This window comes from Rhinolophus hipposideros, assembly GCF_964194185.1.
Source record: "Rhinolophus hipposideros genome assembly, chromosome: 1".
Taxonomy (NCBI): Eukaryota; Metazoa; Chordata; class Mammalia; order Chiroptera; family Rhinolophidae; genus Rhinolophus; species Rhinolophus hipposideros.
In genome coordinates, this window is record NC_138047.1 from 82,103,313 (window position 1) to 82,125,924 (window position 22,612).

The 22,612-nt window shown below is 38.0% G+C and overlaps 1 protein-coding gene across 4 annotated transcripts in view; it reads right to left on the bottom strand.

The window, feature by feature from the left end:
* Positions 1–272: 272 nt before the first annotated feature.
* The window catches only part of ELOVL6 (ELOVL fatty acid elongase 6), a 120,644-nt gene continuing 98,304 nt past the window's right edge, over positions 273–22,612 (bottom strand). For 2 of the 4 annotated variants that reach the window (XM_081064740.1, XM_081064737.1), the window contains exons 4-5: positions 11,496–11,647; positions 2,744–5,686 (exon numbers count right to left, since the gene is read on the bottom strand). In XM_081064740.1, the coding sequence (XP_080920866.1) occupies positions 5,262–5,686; positions 11,496–11,647 (577 nt within the window). In that variant the 3' untranslated portion in view covers positions 2,744–5,261. Of the gene's footprint in view, positions 5,687–11,495; positions 11,648–22,612 lie in introns of all 4 variants that reach the window. The other 2 variants (XM_081064738.1, XM_081064739.1) reach the window with 2 other exon arrangements.

Genomic DNA, 22,612 nt, shown 5'->3' on the forward strand with positions numbered 1-22,612 from the left:
ACTGATGACTGTGGTGAGCTTGTAGAACTGGAAAACAAATAAATTGTAAAATGTCACACCATTGAAGGGCCAGACCCCTGTGGGATTGTGAGCAGTAGTGTGGGGATGACAGCATAGTTGGGCTTTGCTCAAGAACTGAGGACTTTTAAAGTTCCTCGAGCACATTGGTGTCACGTGTGGAACGGCCCTTCTGAGTGGTCCTCAGTGCCCTGGAACCCCCTTTGAACCCAGCAGAAGAGATAAAAGAAACCTGAAACACAGTTTGGTTTTAAGTCAAAAGTTATGATTTTATTTTTAATTTTAATATACCAGAAAAAAATATTTCTTTTAATGTCATGAAGTAAGCACTTGAAAATAACAATTCTAACATTGCTGTGGTTTGCTCTGTGAGGCTTATATGGATGGAATTCTGTTTGAACATAGGCCGTGGGGCCCCCAAGAGGCTGAATCTTCCAGTGTTTTTCAATGTGGCCGCAAGCAACCTCCTGCCTGAACATGCCCAGACAGGCAGACCTCAGCAGCGCTACCAGGCTACTTCTGAAGCGGTCTTGATTTCTGTCCACTGGGAGAAAAAAGTCTCAAGTGCTGTCAAGCATTAGGAAAATAATAGCGTTTACAAACCAGCATGAGTCAGGACCCCTCAATCCTGGCCTTAAATGGGTTGCAAATATGGCTTGACCTTGATTGATGAGACATTTCATTTAACTAGATGCTTCAGAAGTTTACTACAATATAGTTTTGGGTTTGGATTTCCAGTGGAGAGCGTCTGATCACAATAATTTTGCTTGCCCAGAGCCCACACATGGTGTGCTCCCATTGTCTCTTTAATGCCAGGACTTGTTTCATTTTCTTTTAAAGTGTAGTTCAGAATGAAGGGAAGACTGCGGATTATTTGTTCCCTTCTGTGAGCCCTGAATTTTCAAGGTGTCTAAGGATGAGGAAAGTAACTCGATAACTCAACAGGCTTGTGAGTATTCTCCGATGCTCTGTGCAGGTGTGCTTCACCGGGCCTCTTCAGCTATGGGTTCTGCTATTTGGCTCGAGGATGTTTGTAATTGGTCTGTCACAACTGGCATTCAAGAAAATGCTATGCCTGCACCCGACACTTGTTTTACTCAAGTATCAGGTACCAACATGCAGAGGCTGTTGGTTCGCTGGAAAACTGGGACCTAACACTTCCTACTGATTGTCAGCACAAAATAGAGTATCATTGCTTTATCAGCTCTCACTTGGCTGCAGTGCATTCTTAGCAAAATCTCTTGATGGTAATAGGTGTGAGGCACAAAGAATCTAGTCTTGTATGTAAATATCAAAGGGACAGAAGAACAACTTTAAAAAGCTACAGGAGACAATGACTCAGCATGAACATAGGCTCTACTATCATCCCAAACTGAAAACAAAATATTTATTATCAAAAACAAAAAGAATGGACTCAAGTTCTGGGCTTTCATCATGAAATTCTCGATCTGTTGTACTTCAGGATGGAAACTTTTCCAGAGAAGTGTCTAAAAGAGACATGGACCACGCACATACAACTCAAAGCACTGAACTCTGGGAGGCAAAGTTTGTGATCTTCTCCACTCTCCTAACAACTGTCTTGAATCAGCAGGTGGCCAAATCTAGTAACTGTGTTAAAGAATCATTAACTAAATTGGAAAAAAGCCCTCAGGATGTGTGGGAGCTGACTCAAGTTGTGTGACACAGTCACTGAGGAGAGGCTGTTCTACCAGTGTAAAGGTATTAACCCGAGCATGTTCTCTCCCAGGTAATTCAGCAGTCTGGGAATAAGGCCAGACTTCTGGAATATTCTACTCCAGTGTAATCGACTTCAGGCGATTTGTTACTCTGATGCGACAGGTTTTTATCTCATTATGAAGATACAACATCCGATTTTTAAAAAAATTTTGTGGGTCTCCTTCCTAGAAGTGTCCTTCCATTCAATTCTACAAAAATCTCACTCCAATGGGCTGATTTTTCTGACTCAGTCCAAAGCTACATTAGCAGAGGTGAAGTGACAGAGATGTAATTAATCCCCCAGCCCCTTAAGCAACATATATCTATGTATTGTCCCTCCCCTAATTTTTGTAGTGTTGTGTGATTAGAAGGATGTTGAGTCAATTGCCTGGAATAATAATCTGAATACATGATTATGTGGTACTTTCGCCTGGCACTGGATATGAATATAGCACTTGCTTTTCTCATTAGTAAAACTAGAAGGTCCAGATAAAACCTCCTGCTCTATAAATAGAACATTTCTCACTAGAATGCTTTTCATTGCAAACTCATAGACTTGGGTTGATACTCAGATGTTTTAAATCAAATCGCATATACTTATATATGAAATGATTTGTTTTTGTTTTGTTTTTTGTTTTCAATGCAGCAATGTTTTCACCATACTGTAATTGGAATGCAGTGGAAAATCTTCAGTAGAAAGATAATCGATTGCAGCATAGTGGGGCAGCTATAAAAACTTGCTTGCCCAAGTTTTTCTGGAATGTTAACTGACAGCAGGATTAGCTATGTGGCAGTCAATTCTCTGGTAGGTTTCAGATTTGCCATCGACTAGCCTGGTGGCAAAGTCTCCAGGATAGGTGGTCCAGCCTCCTATCTTGATATAAGTAAGCAGTTAAGCTGAGATGTTAAAAACATTGCACTGAACCTGTAATACCAGAATTTTGTTTTTTTAATGTGTTTTTTCTCCTCCCATGATAAACATCAAAAATGCCTTTAGATATATTTAGCTAATTTAAAAACTATTATTTATTAGACATTCAACCTGTAAACAAAAATTCTAAATTATTTCACGAGAACACAAGTATGAACCTGCATCAGAATGAAAGTGCTTGGGAATCACTTAGGGTCTTAAGGTCTATGCTCATTTCCTTATTCTAACCTGTATTAAAGGATCAATGGATTAAATAATTAAGTCAAATCAACCAGATGAGCTCTAACTGGTCCTACAATTAAACTCAAGCCAGCTGTTATTTGATCTTTTTCTCATTTTAATTATTCTGCTTATTTTCTGTTATAAGAAAAAAAAGCTTATTGCACAGTATCATGTACTTTCTCAAAATAACATTATTTGCATCCTAAGAATCTATTAGTTGTTATAGCAGGACCTCTCTTTTCAGCTCATGTCAGCTTTTGTCCTTATAATAATACATTCTTCCATCAATTGTTTTTTATCTATGAACCAATGTCAGGACATCATGGACTGTTCACAATTAATTTAATACAGATGTAACAGCTTCCCTCTCTGCATACCCCCAGCCCCCACCCCAGTCTATCAGTCATGACTTGGGTTGCACGGATTCTTTGTTCATTGTTCAAACCATTCACACAGAATGGAATAAAACTTTATTCTAATAAATTCCACACATAAATGAGATGCTGAGAAAGCCCTTGTCATCTCTGACAGAGAAGCAGAGCAGCTCTGTTTCATGAATGACAACACAATTAAAGCTAAAATAATATAAAAATAATTTGAAAAAAATCCCTTTTACTGCATACTCTCAAATAAAGCAAGAAAGATAAACTATAGTTTCTTTTTCTGCTAGCCAGAAAATGTGTCTATTCATTTGGGCTTTGAAATTCAGTGTACCCCACATCTGTGTGCATACATGTGTGGTTATACGTGTATAATCTATGCAGTGTAGTAGCCCCTAATCTTTTCAACTAGTTTGTCTAATCATTAAGCTATTTAACCAATTAGAACACTATTATATCACATTGAACAATTTTACATAATTGCTTCTTTGAAATACTAGGAATGTTTACACATTTATTTGGCTTGTAAAGGACTGAAATATTACCGATAATATTATATTATCTAGCTTTTTTTTTTTTTTTTAAAGAATATGGCTCTTAATTGATTTTCTGAGTTCCAGAGCGAAAGTCCCTTTAAAAAATTTCTGAAGCTGACTTGAAGCAGGAAGAATGTCTTCTGATTTGGCCAAAAATATGACATGTATTTCATATCTAAAATTTGAAGGATAAGTCTTTAGGGGGCCCTTTGTTGTCAACTGTTCCAGCCAAACTTCGCATGAAGTGTTTGTTGAAGTATCTCCACTTGACCAGCAGAGGGCACTTTACACACCTCTACATTGCTTAAGGGAGCAAATGCAGATGATGCAGAAACACAGTGTTCACCCAATATCAGAAAGAGCCCTGCAGATTTCTTTTTGAAATTCACAAAAATATAGAAAATATGGACTGTACCACAGGGTTTCATGTGGAAAGTTATGAGTATGTGTGAAGTCAAATAGGGAGGAGTATACATCGTATTGATCTTCGGCTCACTTCTTTCCTTCTTTTTCCTTTCCCAGCTCAAGAATGGTATTGGGTTGAACCTTTTCACATGTAGTACAGAATCCATTTTCAAACCATTTGGTTGAGTTTTATCTTTTCTATTCTGTACTTACTCTTCTGTTCAAAAGCCCGGGGCACCTGAACCAAGGATAATACTTCATATCTCATTTAAAAGTAGAAATTACTGTTAAACTAGCAAATGCTCTGAGATGGAGCTGCCCCTTCCAGGACTGAGCTGCATTCCATCCTCCCAGAAGAACCTTGGAAAAAAATTGTGCCCCAATTAGTTTTGGCAAACTTATTAGCCTGAGGCTGTATTGTGAAGGGAAAAACACCAGTCTTTCTTAGTTGAAATGTAGTTGTTTATATCCATTTTCATAAGAGGTGATTAAGACATCTTTTCTCATGGGGGCCACAACTAACTAACTTTTCTTAAAAGGCTTTAATTTTTGCAAAAGCATTAATGTTCTAGATATACACCCTGTGTCTCTTCCATTTTTATCTATTCTATTGGTTCCAGTTCAGTGTCAAAAAGATTCGAAAGGATTGTGTGTGCATGTGCTTGCACAGTTTAAGTAAACTTCTTTCATCCGTAGAGAAATATAACACTTAGTAAATACTTTTCATACAGTGTTTGTGTTCTATTTCTCTCTCTCTCTGCCTCTGGCTCACTTTTGCTCTCATTTGTCCTAAAGTTGACAGATAAAGAGGGAATAGGGTCTTCTAGCAGCGGTCCTGTGAGATAAGGGTGCACTCAGTGAGTTCTCACCCAAAAAGGATCATAAACTTACTGGGTTAAGTCAACCTAATTATCCCTAAGCTGCCTCGGGTTTTGTTTGCTCTTGTGTTTTGTTTTGTTTTAGCTGCACCATATGTGATTCCTTGTGCCATTTTCTTTTGTCTATTATTTTTCTTGATGACCCTGAGCTATGGCTTCCTCCTCAGTTCCAACACTATTCAGCCTTCGTGGTTTTCCTCATCTTGCCGATGTAGGCCTCAAAAAAGAAGTGGCAGAAGAGCACAAGGTAGCTGAGGTACATGAGTGAGGACCAGAAGATGTTCTGAAAGTGAGAGTGACACTGGTCATGCTGCATCCAGTAGAACACCAGGTAGTTAATGACACAGCCCATCAACATCTGAGTGATCTGGGACAAGGTGATGAACATGGCAAACTTCCGGGAGACTCGGAAACCCGCTGCTCGCAAGGCATAGTAAGAGTACATCACGGCGTGCACGCCATAGTTCATAGTCATGAACCAACCACCCCCGGCAACCATGTCCTTGTAGGAGTACCAGGAGTACAGGAGCACAGTGATGTGGTGGTACCAGTGCAGAAAGATCAGCTTCTGCTTCCTCAGAATAATGAATATTGTATCTCCTGAAAGACAAATGAGGAAAAGAATGCCCATGAGCCCCCTGCACCATGACATAATAATTTAAATTTTTGCAAGCAAAGTAGTTCTCTTGAACCAGTCCTTGAGAGTAAGACAGACTGGGTTAGAATCCTGGATTGATATTTACTAGCTCTGGGACCTGGGCAAGTTACTATACTTATTCTCACTATTCCAGTTTCCTCATCTGTAAAATGGGGATAGTAATAGTAGCTTGGAATTGTCGAAGGACTAAATAGGATAATCAATAGGTACATGGTAAAAACTTCATACATGTTACTTTCAGAAAGGTATTTTACACAAAATTTCATTAATTTTTGATCTGGAAGGGACATTAGTAACCATGTTGCCTGATTTCCAACTGCATCATACATTTTAGGAAATATCCCCTGGAAGAGTCAAGTGACCTGTCTCAGATCAGTTTTCAATCAAGAGAAACAGATTAGAATCCAAAGGCCCAGCATGATGTTCGTAAGCCTCTCTGGAGCAGTAAACTATTTTTCTTTGTTATATGACAAAGGGCTCCCTTAAAAGCATATCTTTGTAAGCTCTCTGTAAAACATGGTGTCTTGACATATGGCAGCTAGAAAAGTAAAATTTAAACAAAAGGCAAAAACAGAAAAAGAGAATAAAAGTCATCTATCATATTTGCTGAAGAGGGTAACAGGAATATTTTATACCAATGAACCAACTAATAAAAAACTGAGATACATTTTTATGGAATTAACTTTGAAAAAGCTCTCCAGAGCTATCAAAATTTTATTAACTCTGTCCCCTTTCTAAGGTAAGGAATTTCTATTATAGAAGCTAGAATTATGCTCGGGTAGGTCGATGCTATGTGTCTGCAATGACTGTCTGAGAAGTCTAGGGATTCTGAAAAATATACTGTAGAACACTTATGTAAAAATGGATAAAGAACAAATATACCCAATTCCATTAACAAGTACAAAAAAAGAGGAAGAGACACTGGAATGTGGGACAGAAACAGAGTTTATGCAGGCAAATGCTTCATTCTTTTTCCTGTCTTTATGATTCTCAGATTTGGGGAAAAAGCCAACATCCTTCATGGCCTTCGGTAAACTCAAGCTTGAGTTCTTTTTGTAGATCAAAGAAAACTAGGTGGCCCCTCTTCTTATTCTGAAATTTAATTAAGCACAAAGGGATTTAGATTCGTTCTTATCCCTCATACTTCAGTGGTACCCTAAAACATTTGGCATAAGGGAAAGTCAACGAATTCTGGACCTCGGAAAGGCTTCTAAGGTTCTGATGGTCATGGTTGGAATAACACTGGTTGTGCTCCATTTCATTCAGCAGGAGATATTAGTTTATTTCCCTACTGAATTGTTAAATATCATTACTTCATATTTGCTTAGAACAGAAAAGTTGCCAGTTGCTGCATTTCTGAACCTATTATAAAAATTTCTCTGAAGTCCTCTTTTGTCTTGTGAGATACCTGACATATTATGCTTATAACTCTCACTTGTATATTTAACGGACAATACTAGTGTTAGGAGACCTGGTTCTACTTCTTAGTGGTAAACTGTGCTTTTTTGTGTGTGCCTGTCAAAGATCCACTATTTCTATGTAAGTATTACTCTGTGCCTCCCTTCCCTCTGTAGAGTCCGTTCTGTTTACAGTAAAAAGAAGGTAGAAGTCCAAGGAACTGTTGTATGTTAAAAACAAATTGTCATTCATAATTAAGAAGCTGTCTTTTATGAGCCTCTAAGCAATAAGTAAGACATAAATCCCACAATATCCAAAGATATTGTAATAGAAGTTATTTGCCATAAAGTAATAAGCATTTCATCCTTTTATGTTCTCATAGATTTAATTTGAACTCCACCATCACTTTTATATTAAAACTTTATTGTCTAAAGAACAATTTCATTGTGAGGAAAGTAGTAGGAGACAAAAGAAAAGACCGTATTAGGACGGGTTAACGTGAATGGAAAGTGGAATCTATAGTTCTGGAATAGAAAATTGCTTTGTGTTTTTCCTGTCTGAGTGAGGGTCTCAGGCTTGATCTGTGACACACTAGGTGTTTCCATTTAATATGGGGAGATGGGAATGAAGGACATGTCATGAGATCTTCAAAATGAAATTACTTTGAATTCACTTAAGAATTTTTTTTTCAGAACAGATATACAAAATGGTAGATGGAGTAATGAAGATGAGGCTCTTTCAATAATGGCCCTGGAGCCTCTCAAGAGTACCACTCTAATGCCTTATCAAGGTTACTGTCCTCAAGAAGGCCACTGACCCAGAGTTTGATAGCTTCCCTCGTGCAAGGGAAAATGGGTGGAGTTCCAGAAGGGCTCCCCAAGACCTCTCATGGTTCTTTTGATGTTGTAGCTGAGATTAAACAGTCACAGCACTCTGGCAGTTAGACAATAACTTTTCCTCTGGGAAACCACCTATTATCACATTTGATTTCGCACTAGCCACTCATGCCAAGCCATGGTATTTACAGGCTTGTCAAAAGCTACAGTATACAGAAATGCAAATTGAGATAGGGGCTGGTGTATGTGATGTTTCCCAGCCAAAGGTCCAGGTGGCATTATGGAAAAGATTTTGTCTAAGTATTAAGTATTTGGGACTTTTGATTCCTGAACATTTCAGAAATGTCACATATTTTATCTACCCTTGGTTTATGTTCTCTTTACCATAGTCTAACTTTTGGTTCAGCTATTTTCAGTCAAGAGCCAGGCTGTAGGCAGGGTATGGTGTTTTCCTATCTAGGTGTCCCTTCCACACTTGGAAATCCCCAGGGTGTGTGCACAGCCATCAAGAGTCACAGAGAACCTACTGAGTGTCGTTTGTCACAGACTGCTGCATTCCTCTTAGCAGTTAGCTGAAGCTCTGCTGAGTCAGAGTTTCAAAAATAAAGACAAGTTCAACTGAGCAAAGACCTAGACTCAGAGCAGATGTTTCCAAGTTTTAACGAAACCCAATCTCAGCAGGTTTTAATATAATGCAAACCAGCAGGTGTTCCAGGATTTTGGCACACAAGGCAGGTTGGTGGCTCTCTTCCCCCACTTGTTCTAGTAGACTGCCACCCTATAATTCACTGAAATGAGCTCATTGATTTCTGCTGAAACAGTATGGCTTTTCTTCTATTAAGATTTTAGTGAAGGGGGAATGGTGAGATATTATTTAATGGGTAGAGAGTTTCAGTTGGGGAAGATGAAAAAGTGCTGGAGATGGATGGTGGTGATGACTGCAAATATTCTTCATACCGTTACCCTGTACAGTTAGAAATGGTAAATTTTATGTATATTTTGCCACAGTAAAACAAAGTTTAGTGAAAACTGAAGGCATGTAGGTTTGGGGGGAATATAGTGTTTCAGTATTGAACGTAGAAGAACTGTTCTTTTTTTCTTGCAAAATCTTTTCTTCCTGTGTGTGCATAAGGGAGTCCAGAATCTGTATTGAAAAACAGAACTTGGGACCTAAATATAAGAAAAGTTCTAAATAATCCGAATGGATAAATATTTCTGAAATGGTAGTGACAAGGTTTTCTAAAAGCAAAACCTGGGAAGGAACTTAACTTCCAAAACAAACAAAAAGGAAAGGCATCCAAACAAATACGTTCACTAAACGAGAGCATGAGCTGCTTGTCTCTGAGACACGCCACTGGCACTGAGTTTTGGATCTGGTTAGATTCAGTACTTACTTTGGGAAAGCTACTATCAAATTCATATTTTAAAATTGAAAAAGGGATACTCAGACCATGAAAATATCTGTATAAGGGATCTGCAACTATATGAAGAATATAAGCTTGTGGTAGGTGCTTAGTATAAATGTATTAAATGAATGAATGGATAAATCGACTCTAATGCATTTCACCCTAAGACCACTCAGGCTCTCTGTGGGGGCACACACACAACAGGGATCTAGTTATCGTGGGTTGTGTGGAGGAATCACCTTCATACCCAGGCCCCTTACTTAAGAAAGGTTTTCAGAAAAAGTTTTCTTCTGCTGCTCTTCCCTTGTTCTTGACCTGGAAAGAGACCGGTCCAACCAATAGTTCAAACCAGTTGTGAGGTATTTGTAGGCTGCGGGTGTATAGCACTGAGTGGAAAGTAAGTAGGTTGCTGACACATATCAGAGACCTCGTATACTTTGTGAATAGACACAGGACATGAACTACAGATACCTTACAGAAAGACTGCTGATGTCTTACATTGTAGGTGGCTTATAATGAAATTACAACCTCTCCCCCTGTTTGCAGGGAAAACGGGAGAGAGAACACAATCTATAAATAAATAACTACTTTAAACTTACTACACATAGTTGTTAATTCCAGATTAAAAACATTAAGAAACCCAGATGATAGCTCGGTTTTCCCGCAGGATATATACCAGTTTGTGAGACAGTGATCAGCTCTGCTCATAATGAACTCAGAGCTTATAATCACCAGCGGAGCCCTTTCTCTGGCAATAAAAATATTTTCCTGGGGAACTGTGCCATATCAATACATTGCCACTTAATTTTTCCCTGTGTCTGCTAACCTATGCCACAGTTATACTCAAGTCCATCAAAGAGCTGAAGGGAAAAAACCTTAGGAATCAAGTATAGCCAATTATTTTAAAAATTAGTAGCTATTAGGTTGGTGCAAAAGTAATTGTAGTTTAAAAGGTTAAAAATAATTGAAAAAAATCGCAATTACTTTTGCACCAACCCAATAGATGGTGAACTACATTCCTTTTCTCCAAGGCCCGTGTGTCTCTCTCTCTCTCACTCAATAATCTCTCTTACTTTTTATTTAACTATTTAATGTTGAAATAATTTCAAACTTACAGAAGAGTTGGAAGAATAGAACTAAGAACTGTAGTATATACTTCAACCAGATTCACCAACTGCTATCATTTTGCCTTATCTAATTTCTCTTTTTACACACACACACACATACACACACACACACAATATTAAAATATTTTTCCTGAACCATTTGAGACTTATTTGCAGAATCATGTCCTTTATCCCTACATTAGTATTCATTTCCGAAGAAGGCCTGTCTCTTTGATGATTACAATCAAGCAACACCAGGAACCAACCCTTAGCATTTGTTAATGAGACCAGGAGGACACCCAAATGAAAAGCTTAATTTTTAGTCTGAATCCTAACTCCAGAAATGGAAGTATGTTTTGACATGGGACTTGGAAATACCACGTTTCCCCAAAAATAAGACCTAGCCAGACAATCAGCTCTAGTGCGTCTTTTGGAGCAAAAATTAAAATAAAACTGGGTATATTATATTATATTATAGATCCGGTCTTATAGTAAAATAAGACTGGGTATTATATTTATATTATACCCAGTCTCATAGTAAAATAAGACCGGGTCATATATTGATTTTTGCTCCAAAAGATGCATTAGAGCTGATTGTCCAGCTAGGTCTTATTTTTGGGAAAATACGGTAGTCATGTTGCTAATTTTTCCTCATATGCTAATATTAGCTGAACTGCTAATGGGCCCAAGAGATGGGGCTGTGTAGATTTTATAATCCCCTGAGAGTGCACATTAGGTAGTGCTTGGAAATCTGTATGTTCTATGTATACTATTTTGCTCTTCATATACACAATGTATAGTTATTTAAAAGAAGGGAAGGAGGAGAGAGAGAAAAAGTGAAATTAGTCAAGAACTCAAATTCACTAATTCTAATTTTCCTGCTACTAACAAAACAGGACCTTCAAATTGTTTGTTTGTTGGTTGGTTGGTTTTAAGTAAATATTATGGCTATGTAGCTACAAAGGGGGTGGGGGAGGAGGACATGGAAGGAGATAAGACACTCACCTAGTTCGGGTGCTTTGCTTAGCACAAATGCATAAGCCCAGAATTTGCTGACAGGTCCATTGTAAAAACTCTGGTCACAAACTGACTGCTTCAGGCCTTTGGTCATCAAAATGTACACCATATAAGCACCAGTTCGAAGAGCACCAAATATACTTCATAATGGAAAGAAAAAAGAAACAACATTTAGGAAAATAATTTCTCTTCTGACATTAACCATTCCAAGGCTGTCTGCCATTCATAGTGAATAGGCAAAGATGACTCCTAATAATTTGCATTTACCCAGAAGCATCTTAAAGTGTTCTGTGAATAAGAAGAGTACTAACACTTCTTAGGGCTTTATTTTGAAGAGTATACATAATACCACTTATTCTTCAACAGTGTACCAAAAAGAGGTCATGAAAAAGGAAAGTGGATCAAGGGTGGGATCTCATGAAGAACTCTGGTGATCCTGTGTTTCAGCTTGAGAACGATGCTTTGGGGATGAGACAGGGTTGACTGAAAACTCTTGGAATTATCTCAGTTCTGTCTTATGTGTAATCATTCTCCAAATCCCCGTGACTCTATTCCTGGAATATCTGGTTACTTCTTTCAGCCAACTCATCTTATACATTGGATGGCCCAGGCCTCCTTGGCCTCTCCTTGGCCTCCTGCAGCAGCTTCTAAACCACTGTCCTCAGTTATGCCTTTCCACTGTCTAATCCATCTTTCTTGCAGAAGTGAGAAGAAGCTTCCTTCAAGGCTTAGATCTACTGTCATTTCCTCTAGGAAGCCATCTAGGCTCACTCCTCTGAGCTCCCCATAACCAGGTTCAAACACCGTTCTTCAATGCCTGGTCATGTGTTTGTCTCCACATCTGCGCAGGTGCTCAAAGATGGTTGAAAAGGTGATAGATTGTTGAGAAACAGACTGACATGAAATTTTTATCAAGGAACTGCTAAGGAAACAGAAAAGCTCTGGAATGTGTTGAGTTCAGTGATGTAACCTCAAGTGTGAAAGGACTTAGCAATAAGAGCGAGTGGACTCCATTAGGAAGGAAACCCCTTAGGCATATGTCCCAGAGTATACACACCACACGCATGACTGAAGGGAGAGCTGGCTTATAGGACCATGTGGGGAGATGTGCTTGCCTGCCCCTCTGCTGGCAGCATGCCCTTCTAGGTTCTATAAGCCACTTAGGACATAAACTAGTGAACAACTATTGAAATGAGTAGCAGCATTACCAAATTGGGAAATAGGAACTTTTATTTCTCTTCAGAGGCACCATCTTTTAGTTAAAATGTCTTAGAGTTGCTCCAGAATAAGTTATTGCACTAGGCTACCCTGCCCATAAACATGCATCCACCCACTAGAACTAAAGCTCAACTTTGCATAGAACCAAAGTAATGAAGTTGGGACTTTGTTACGTAGTTTCTCTGATGACATACAGCCTACATTAAATAGAGTTACTCATTCCAAAATAAAAAAGGAGCCTTTTATAAGTTGGATTATTGGTGTCACTTTACACTTATAGATCCTATTTAATCCTTCAGTGGCTTCCCATTGCATTTAGAATGAAACCCTCAACACCTTACCACGACCTATAAAGCTCTAATGGCCCCTCTCTCCAGCAGCTCCACCCTTACCTCCTGCAATTCTCTTCCTGCTTGCTGTGCATCAATCATTCCAGCACTTTCAGATCCCATAAGTTTTGTCTCAGGATCTTTGCATATATTTCCTCTTCCTGTGTTCACTCCAAGGCTATCTCTCCTTCTCTCAAAGAAATGCCCCCTCCTACAAGAATGACCCAAGTCTTTTCAGTCAATAAACATCCTAATTTGGGAGTGGGGATTTAAATTTCATTGGTGAAGTCAGGTAATGGAGAATTTTCTGTCTTATCTGAGTTTATTTTTTATGTTTTATCTTTACCTCACCAGGTAATGGCTAAATTTTAACATGAAATGACAGTTTAAGGTTATTAGCATATCGGGCACTTCGATTCACTACTATGGAAGGTAGTATGGAAATAAATGTGGCATCTCCACTGAGCATATGTAGCCCACACGATTGGTTCCCTATCCAAGAGCCAAGTTCCATCCGCCTTCTCCATATTAAAAGAATCCTGATTTAGTTCAGGTTTTCCCAATACCTTCCCAAAGAAGGTGACCTTATCTTCAATTTAGGAGTACACCTTAATTGCCTAAGCAAGCTTTGTCAACCCCATTTCCCTTATCAATGATTGTTATGAAAGGCACTGACCCAATTCTAGCCAATGTGATGTGAGGAGAGGGCAGCTTGGCTCTTTTGGGAAAGATTTCCTTGCTCTTCACCACGTGTTGCCTGGAAGTGCAGAAGCGATCTTACAGCCATGAGGGAGCTACCTTGAGAACAAAGCTAACTCAGAGAGGATGGCAAAGTAGTCCTTTAAGATGTGACTATGCTGCTGAATTAATCATTCAGTGACCCTATCTCAAGACTTGTTTTTGAGATAAAGCTTCCTTATTATATAAGCCATTTGGAGTTTCTTTCTGTTACTTGCAGTACAAAGCATCCCAGCACAACACACAAGATTTGATGTTCAGTAGACTTTTGAACATTAGTTAACATTGTGTCTATAAAATGCATGTAGTCATAGGTACTGCTGGTAAACTACTTACTACATCAATTATCTGCTTTTCAGAGACCAGTGGGAGATATGTCAATGAGTTTTGTACGTATCAAAAGCAAAGAAACACACAAACAACACACTTTCGATATGTATCAGTCTCTGCTCATTAGCCCCAGATCTATGATTTCTCTGAACCATCATCAGCACATTTTACAGAGCATGTTTCTTCCTGTGTACTGTAGCCCACCACACCCAGGAAGCAGAGCCCTTCCACTACTACTGGGTTTCTCCCAAAATAAGACCTAACCGGACCATCAGCTCTAATGCATCTTTTATATTATATTATATTATTATATTATAAAAGACCCGGTCTTATATTACAATAAAATAAGACTGGGTCTTATATGAATTTTTGCTCCAAAAGATGCATTAAAACTGATGGCCCGGCTAGGTCTTATTTTTGGGGAAACATGGCATATTTTTGCCACTAGATTATGTGATTCATACATGATTAGAGTAGATCCAAGAAAAGCACCTTTGGAATAGTTACTTTCTTTCATCTTCTTGAGTCACAGAAATCATTGTAATTTAACTATATCCAATTTCTCCAGCAGTTTAACTTATTCTTTCAATTGCTAAAAATTTATTGGCACTGTCCTAGATGCTAGGGAGACAAGAATCAATAAGCCAACTCTGCTGCTGGTGGTCGTGGTGGTCCTGGAAGACTTCAGAGAATGTGGTATTTGAGTTAGGGACAAATAGGTATTCAAGTGTGAGGGTTAGGGTGCAAGGAGGTAATTTCAGAGCATTGCAGACTTGACAGTTTAGATAGCATGGTGACCCACACTACTGCTGACAACAAGAATATAGCACATGCCATTGTCCCATATCTGGACATAAGCCTCAATCCCTCAACTCTGAACAATGAGACTGACTCAGAACAGAGAACAGGGCATTTCTCAGGGAAACTGTCGGTGCCAGCCATCAGGCCTATGTGTATGTGGGCAAAGCCGCTTTGTTGGGATGTGACAATGCTGGGGAGCCATCGGGGAGCTGCATGGCCAATGGGATGATTGTTATTTGTGGGAAGCCAGTAGCTCTGCCCCTGGCATATCTCAGCCACTGCACACTTTGCAGCCATGTGGCTTTTTATTAGAACTGGGCACAAGGCCTTTAGACTGTGATACTTTACCAAAATATACTTTAAGTGACATTTTTTCCTCCCTAAGTTACATCATCTCGAGAGACACTATGATGCAATAGACAAATATGCAGCTTATGTTCTGCTGCTCCCAGTCCGTACTTATACTCATGGCAGATACTCAGGGCTAATCTATCTTGACACTCTTTCTGCCCATTCTTGGATATCACATCAAAGTTCTCAACCACTCTAAGCCACTACCAATAGATTGGAGATGCAAATGCCAATCACTGTGCTCTCTCTTACTAATTTCACGACTGAGCAAATTACTTAACCTCTCTTAGTCTTTCTTCATCTGAAATGATAATCATATCTAACTTGCAAATTACTTCTATAAATTTTATAAGACAATATAGGTAGGTATTATGTTGGTGTAAAAGTAATTGTGGTTTTTGCAATTATTTTTAATCTTTTAAACGACAATTACTTTTGCACCAAACTAATATTTAATTAGCATAGAGCTTCTGATACATAAGTGCTGAATATGTCTTTATTTACTATTATTTTTTTACTTATTACTGTTGTTACGATTGCTGCTTTACTTGGTCTGTTCTTTAGTGTTGTCCATCTCATCTCCTTGTGTGATATAGGAGAGATGAAGGCTAATCAACCCTAGTGAAGAGCCTAAGAAACAGATACACAGAGCATTGGATTCCACTGACGATTATGTTGTTAAATATTTTGAGCCAGTTTTTCACAAAATAAGTGATAGCTACCAGGTTCATAGTAGTATGTGAAATGAGCATTTGCCATAGAACTTCTTGAAGGAGAGACTCTTGGTATAGAAAAGCATCTGGTTCATGTGAAATTTATCTTTTGACCAGATGATAAAGATAATTCTAAATCTGGGGCCTCAAAGAGGCTGAGAGTCTGGGCCATTGTATTTAATGAGGGCAGATGACAGCTACATCACATCCCATCCCAGCTGTAAGGTCACAGCGGCATCCTTTTTTGCTTTTGAAGAAACGTATCATTTTTCTTGTCAAAGCCTAGTTTTGATGGTAACATTTAATGGAATAGGAGTGAGCTCAGTAGAGGGAGCAGTGGATGTTTCTACTCTCCTTCAGCTACGTTAGGCACCACGCAGTAAGGAGATCTGGAGAGAACCACAGCCCTGATTAGCTGAGTTGCTTCTTCTCAAACTAATGTTCTGGATTCCTAGTCCAGTAGAAGCCTGTTTCTTCACCATTAGCTGTTTGCCATGGCATGTGTGATCTCAAGGAGGTGCCAAGAAAGCACATCAGACTGTTAGCTGTGATACTCTGGGGGTGGGAGAAGGAAACTCCTAGTTTGTACTATATACGTTTCTGCATTATTTGACTTATAAACCAAACATATATTAGATTGACAATTTTAAAAAATATGTGTGTATATATACATATATATATATATATTTTAAATAGGTGACTAGCTAAAATGTAATATTCAATCGATATATTGAATAAATAATCACAACGACATCTTTTTCCAAGGCTTTACCACACTGGCATTTAGACTGGTGGAAAAATGGAGTCATTTATTGAATCAACACCTATGTCATCACGCGTCAGATACTATCGTACTCACCAGGGCAGGGAGAGAATCTCTATGGTTGATCGTAGATAAATAAATAAATGCATATGTATAATATAAACACATTTCAAATTCTGACACAAATGATTTGTGGTGCTGAGAGAATACTGGGAGAACGTGTGTGTGCTTATGGTTGGGAGAGTCTCCTTTGAGCAAATCACATGCTCAATAGATGCTGGGATGTCTAGAGTAAACGTTCGGAAAACAAGTTTTCACTTTCAGCTTGTATTCATTTTTATTTTTGTTTACAAATATAACTATTGGGAGCCTATCTATGGCTAATCTTCTTTCAAACCCAGGCTCTTATCATGAGGTCTGACCATTTATCAATTTGAGAAAAGTTTGAATGACTGTATTCTAGCTTTATAATTTTACTGCCACCTGGAAGTCAAAATGGTACACCTCAGTAATGACTATAAGAATTCCAGAATTCTGCCCTGGGAAGAAATAGCCTTAAGTATAAACCATCAATAATATTTTCAATTATTTCAATATGAACACCAATAGTTGATAAAACCACTTTTACCTTGTTTCCTTATTGGCCCGCAATTTAAATGCAAGGTATTTTGGAGTCATCAAAACAAGGCTTCCGAAGGATCTTTTATCTGAGGTACCAACCACACCCTTACCGAGCCCCCCACTTCCCTAAGGCAATGAACAAAGGTGCAATTAGTTACTTCCAGGACTGGACAATGAAAATTGTTTTATTACACTTATACTCTACAATCAGAAAAAGAAAAAAACAGATGTGAGACTTTGTGAGTTTTCAAACATGGCAACACCTAATCCAACAGTAATAGCAATTCTTTACAAACATAGGAGAGGTCACCGATTTTCCTGATAGCAAAACTTGAACTACCATTTGTCTTAGACTCTGACAATTTCCAGAGTAGGAAGAATACTTACTCAGTGATCGCAGAACAGGTTAAGCAAATTAACAGACAAAAAACCCACGGTAACGGCTGTAGACAGAATTACACTGTTTGTGATACCAAACAATGGCTGCCCCATGTCAGCATCATGTTTCTATAGACAGAGTGTGACCCAACTTTTAAAACCTCTCCATACCTGATGACAGAAATCCTCAATAGACAATGTCTACTTTAGTTTGGTCTAGTATTTAGCCTTTGTTTAAAATACATTTTTCAATAATAACATGACAAGCCATCAAAGTGTAGATTATTTTTATCCTATAAATTAGCAGTTAAATGGGGTTATACATTGCAGTTTTTTTGATAATTTACTTCCTCTGTTCCTCCACTAACAATTCAGAGTGTACAATTTCACTTTTTACTGAGTAATCATTTCTAGGTTTGATTTATTTATCTTGATTGGAATCTTTAATAAGAGATCTCCATTGGAAAGTGTGAAGTCTCCCAAACACCTTGTCTGTCAAGACACAGGAGGTTAAAACTGCATATTATATATATATCAAAATTACGCATACATACATATACCCTTTGACCTGGTAATCCCATTGTTGGAAATGTAACATACCCTGTAGATATACTTGTAAATGTATACTAAGTTGTATGTTTTGTGTTATCAAAAAGATGGTTAGGACATAATCTAAACGTCCGTTGACATGAGAATGGTTAAGTAAATTACAATGAACACAGTACAGCTACAAAATATATGAATACCAGAGCTACCTCTGTCATAGGTGCTGATATGGAAGAGCTCTCAGATAAATGATGATGAAGTGAAAAAGACAAAGAGCAGACCGTTCTGTATGGGATGATCCGGTTTGTGTATATTTTTAAAAGGTTACACATACATGTACTGATAGTTATAAAAATATTTATGGAGGAAAACCCTTCAAACTGTTAACAATGATTCCTGTTAGAATTTTGTTTTACAATATCCATGTATGGCTCTTTTTCAGAAGCTATTATAATAGAATCCTAATTTAGAATTTTTCATTTCTAAGATTTATAATCTGATGTCAAAAAAAATCCTTGGGATTTTTTTTAATAATAAAAAATGACATGTTACAAGTCTGAATGTTATGTAGACAATAACTCCTTTGCTTTTCAGAGATCAGACATGTTGATGGAGATTTTAGTCTAGAGGGAAATCAGAGAGCCAACAAGCATGAAAAAACCCAGAAATAATTAAAAACTAAGATACATGGAAAGATAGAAATGGAGTGAGGAAAAAAGCTGAATCTAGTTTAGAATAGGAAGGGGAGGATAGATAAGGCCTCTTTGGAGAAATAACATTTAAGCCCTGAAGCGTGGAGTAGCTTCCACTGCATTTCTTGCAGTGGTATCTAACCATTAAATACTATCGCTTATACTGCAGGCATACTTCTGAGATAGGGCAGGTTCCATTCCAGACTACCACAATGAAGTGAGTTTCACACTAAAGTGAGTCGTAATCTTTTTGCTGGTGAAGGGTCTTGCTTTTAATTTATATATATAAAAATGCAACATCTGTGAAGCTCAATAAAGTGAAGCACAATAAAACAAGGCATGCTTGTAATGATATTCATGAACTAATTAAATATTACATGTTGCAGAATGAGTTTATCAGAGCTGAAGGTCTCGTGGAAGAAGCTATACGTGATGAAAGTTGCAGCACAGAGAAGCTATCTTAGTGGATAATACAGTTCCCTGACAAACAAACAAAAGGAGGGCATGTACTCTATGACTGCTCGCTCCACTGACCACAAATCCCCTTGGCAAGTCAGAAAACTTCAGTCTGAAACAGATTGAATGTTTGGTAAGGTGGGTCACTTTCTGATGCATCCGTTTATTTATTACCTTAACTTATAAAGATAAGCAAAAAAAAAGAAGCAGCCTTAAGGAACAGAATGTCGCTTAGATAATATTACGACAGTAGTGCCGTCCCTGCTTCTGGAGTGTGTATCTGGATATAACACACTTGCTCTAGACATCTGATAAGGCCAACAAATGCTGGGTCAAGTTTGACAAACTGACCTGATAAAAACCTGCCTGGTAGAGTTGGGAATAAGTGGGGTTGGGGAGATTAATAATAATAATAATAATAATAATAATAATAATGACAATTGGTACCACAATGAGCTAAATTAGGGTCTCCCAAATGAAACGTAACACCTGGCTATAAAACTTATAACATTTTAGTTTTAGCTTGAAATTTTGATTAAGATTTCAAGCTGTTTCGTAAAACAGACAAGATTTTCTTTCACTTTTCTTTTACTTGCTATTACTAGCTATTCTTCTTCTTATATTATTAATATTATTATTAATTATTATTATTATTATGTTTTAATCAGAGATGTACTGGCATGACCAGTAGCCTCAGCCCCATCAGGGCCAAGATTGGAGGGCAGCCATTGTCTACTTCACCCTGACTCTCAGACCACACAATGCCAGCTTCCATTCTGGCTGACAAGTATGACTCTGTGCAAGTATTGTGCTAGATGCTAGCACGGTATGTCATTTAAAGAACTTTATTGAGCTCCGACATTATAAAATGCAATTCTCACAACAACTTCATGGGGCACAGTTATCCTGGTTGTATAGACAAAGAAATAGGCATGGAGAGAGAAGGCAGGAGCTCAACCTATGTTACATGGTTACTAAAAATCTTCTTAATAAAGCTCAGTGCTTTGCCTTTCACCCAGCGCGGACCTCAAACTCCCCATCAGGCTTTTGTTTAGGATAGCAGTTTTCAACCTGACTGGATATTACAATCAAAAGCAGCATTAAAATAATTCCAATGCCTAGGATGTGTCTCATAGCAATTGACTCAGGACCTCGGATATGTAAGAAATTTATGGGTCCTAGCTCTGGATTAGGGATACCCTGGAGACTTCACTCCCCAAAATGCCTTCCTGCTGCCCCTCCCCCAACTCCATGCACCTTTGGCAGATGTTGCTCAGGTAACTGATAAGGAACGCTGCCTATCTATGCATCACTGCTGTCCTAGATAAGAACCCTGGACCCCCGTGTTAGAGTTCTGCTGAATTTTACAAAATTAATTTCTTCCGGTGGGTGTGCTTTCTTCCTTTGCCTTATCTTCTTTATTATATATACAACCACTGATGAGATGCCAATGCATTTCTGGGCAAGTGGAGACTTGCCCATGACTAAGGCATATTGGCTTTCAACTACCTACGGAAAGAACAGTGTGCTTATTTCTGGATTTCTACAGTGAGAACAAAGAGATAAAGTACTGTCATTAGTGACCCCAATTAAGTGCGGCAGAAAATCAAAATTGGGGAGTTATAGGAATTAAAAAGAATCTAAAATAAATGTGGGCAGTAGTAAAGATTAATGATGACACCAAAAAACTCACCAGGATTACAAAAGTGGTTAGTCACTTTGTTTCTGCAGAAAACTTTGCTGTTTTGAGAAAACTTTTAATTTCTTTTAGTCTATTACCAAATTATTAGACAACGACAATTCCAGTGTCAAGACTAATATAATAGCACAGCCCCTTTAACTCCATTGTAAAGTCTTAACATTGTTCTGTGATGGAAAAACTTTTTTCCCCTGTGGAATGATTAATGAAAATTGCATTGGGAGAGCCCTTGAATCATGATCTATAACAATATTTGTATAAATAGTCTCTCCCCTAACCCAACCCAAACTATCAGAAACAAAACAAAACAAAAAACAGAGAAAAACCAAAAAGGGAGAGAGGAGGAAAGGAAGGGGAAAAAATTTAAAACTGGGGGCTAGGAATGTTCTGTAGGAACTCCAGCCCTAAACTTTTGTGAGCTTATGTTATAAGAAAGGGAGGACACATAAGTCATAAATTTCTGCTCTTTATATGCCCAATTACTTTCTTTGGGCTTATTAATCTAAAAATCCATTAGATAAAATTTTATAACCTTTTAAGGCAGCACATTGTTATCTTTTCTGAAATTTTTGTAGTTGTTCACAGTAAGTGAATTACAATAATCACAAGACATAACAAATCTGAACAATATTCACTTCACAAATATTAAGCATAAATGCCTACTAGGAGATGGGCCCAGTGCCATCTCACTCCTATTGAAAAGTTTACTTTTAAAAAAATCAAATACCTACCACCACTCAAGAGAGAGGGGACAAAAAGAAAATATACTCCTTTCTAAATGACATCTTTTGTTAATATTTTTTTTAAAAATAGGGATATACAGACATCCAGGGAAATTTCTGGGGGGATTTTCCAAAGGATTACAGGGCCTGAAACACCTGGTAAGCTCTCTGGCAGGTGAACTTTATGATCTGATAAGGGGAGAGTCGGCCTACCTATCACCCAGATCCTTTAGCATCTGAAATACAGTAATTCTCAAACGAGATTAATTCACCACCACCATCACGGAATTAGAGAAATGGATTGACAGACAGGCATTTATAATCTCTCTAATTTCTGTCTAAGCAAACATACTAATAGTAACTGTGTTCTGTGAATTTTGAGAGTTAGGATCACACATAGACTCTCCGACATGTTCTGCTTATTTCTGTGCTTTGCTTTCTTCCTCACAAAAAACCCCACAAATTTTAAGGTCAATCTGTTAGATTTCAATGACAATATTCTGGTAACTTTCAAGTAAAGACATCTATATGTACATTTGTTTCTTAGTAAGAAGTCGTATCTGTCTAGTAAAAGATTAACAATTGAAAACAACGAAGATGTCAACCACAAAAATACAGAAGCATTAAAGCCTATCTAGTCACTTGTGTGGGTCTAGTTCATGGAAATACCTCCATCTCATATTTCCACACCACCTGTGCTACCAAGCTCATAAGAGCAGTGGCCTGGCATTCTATCAGTCCTATCATA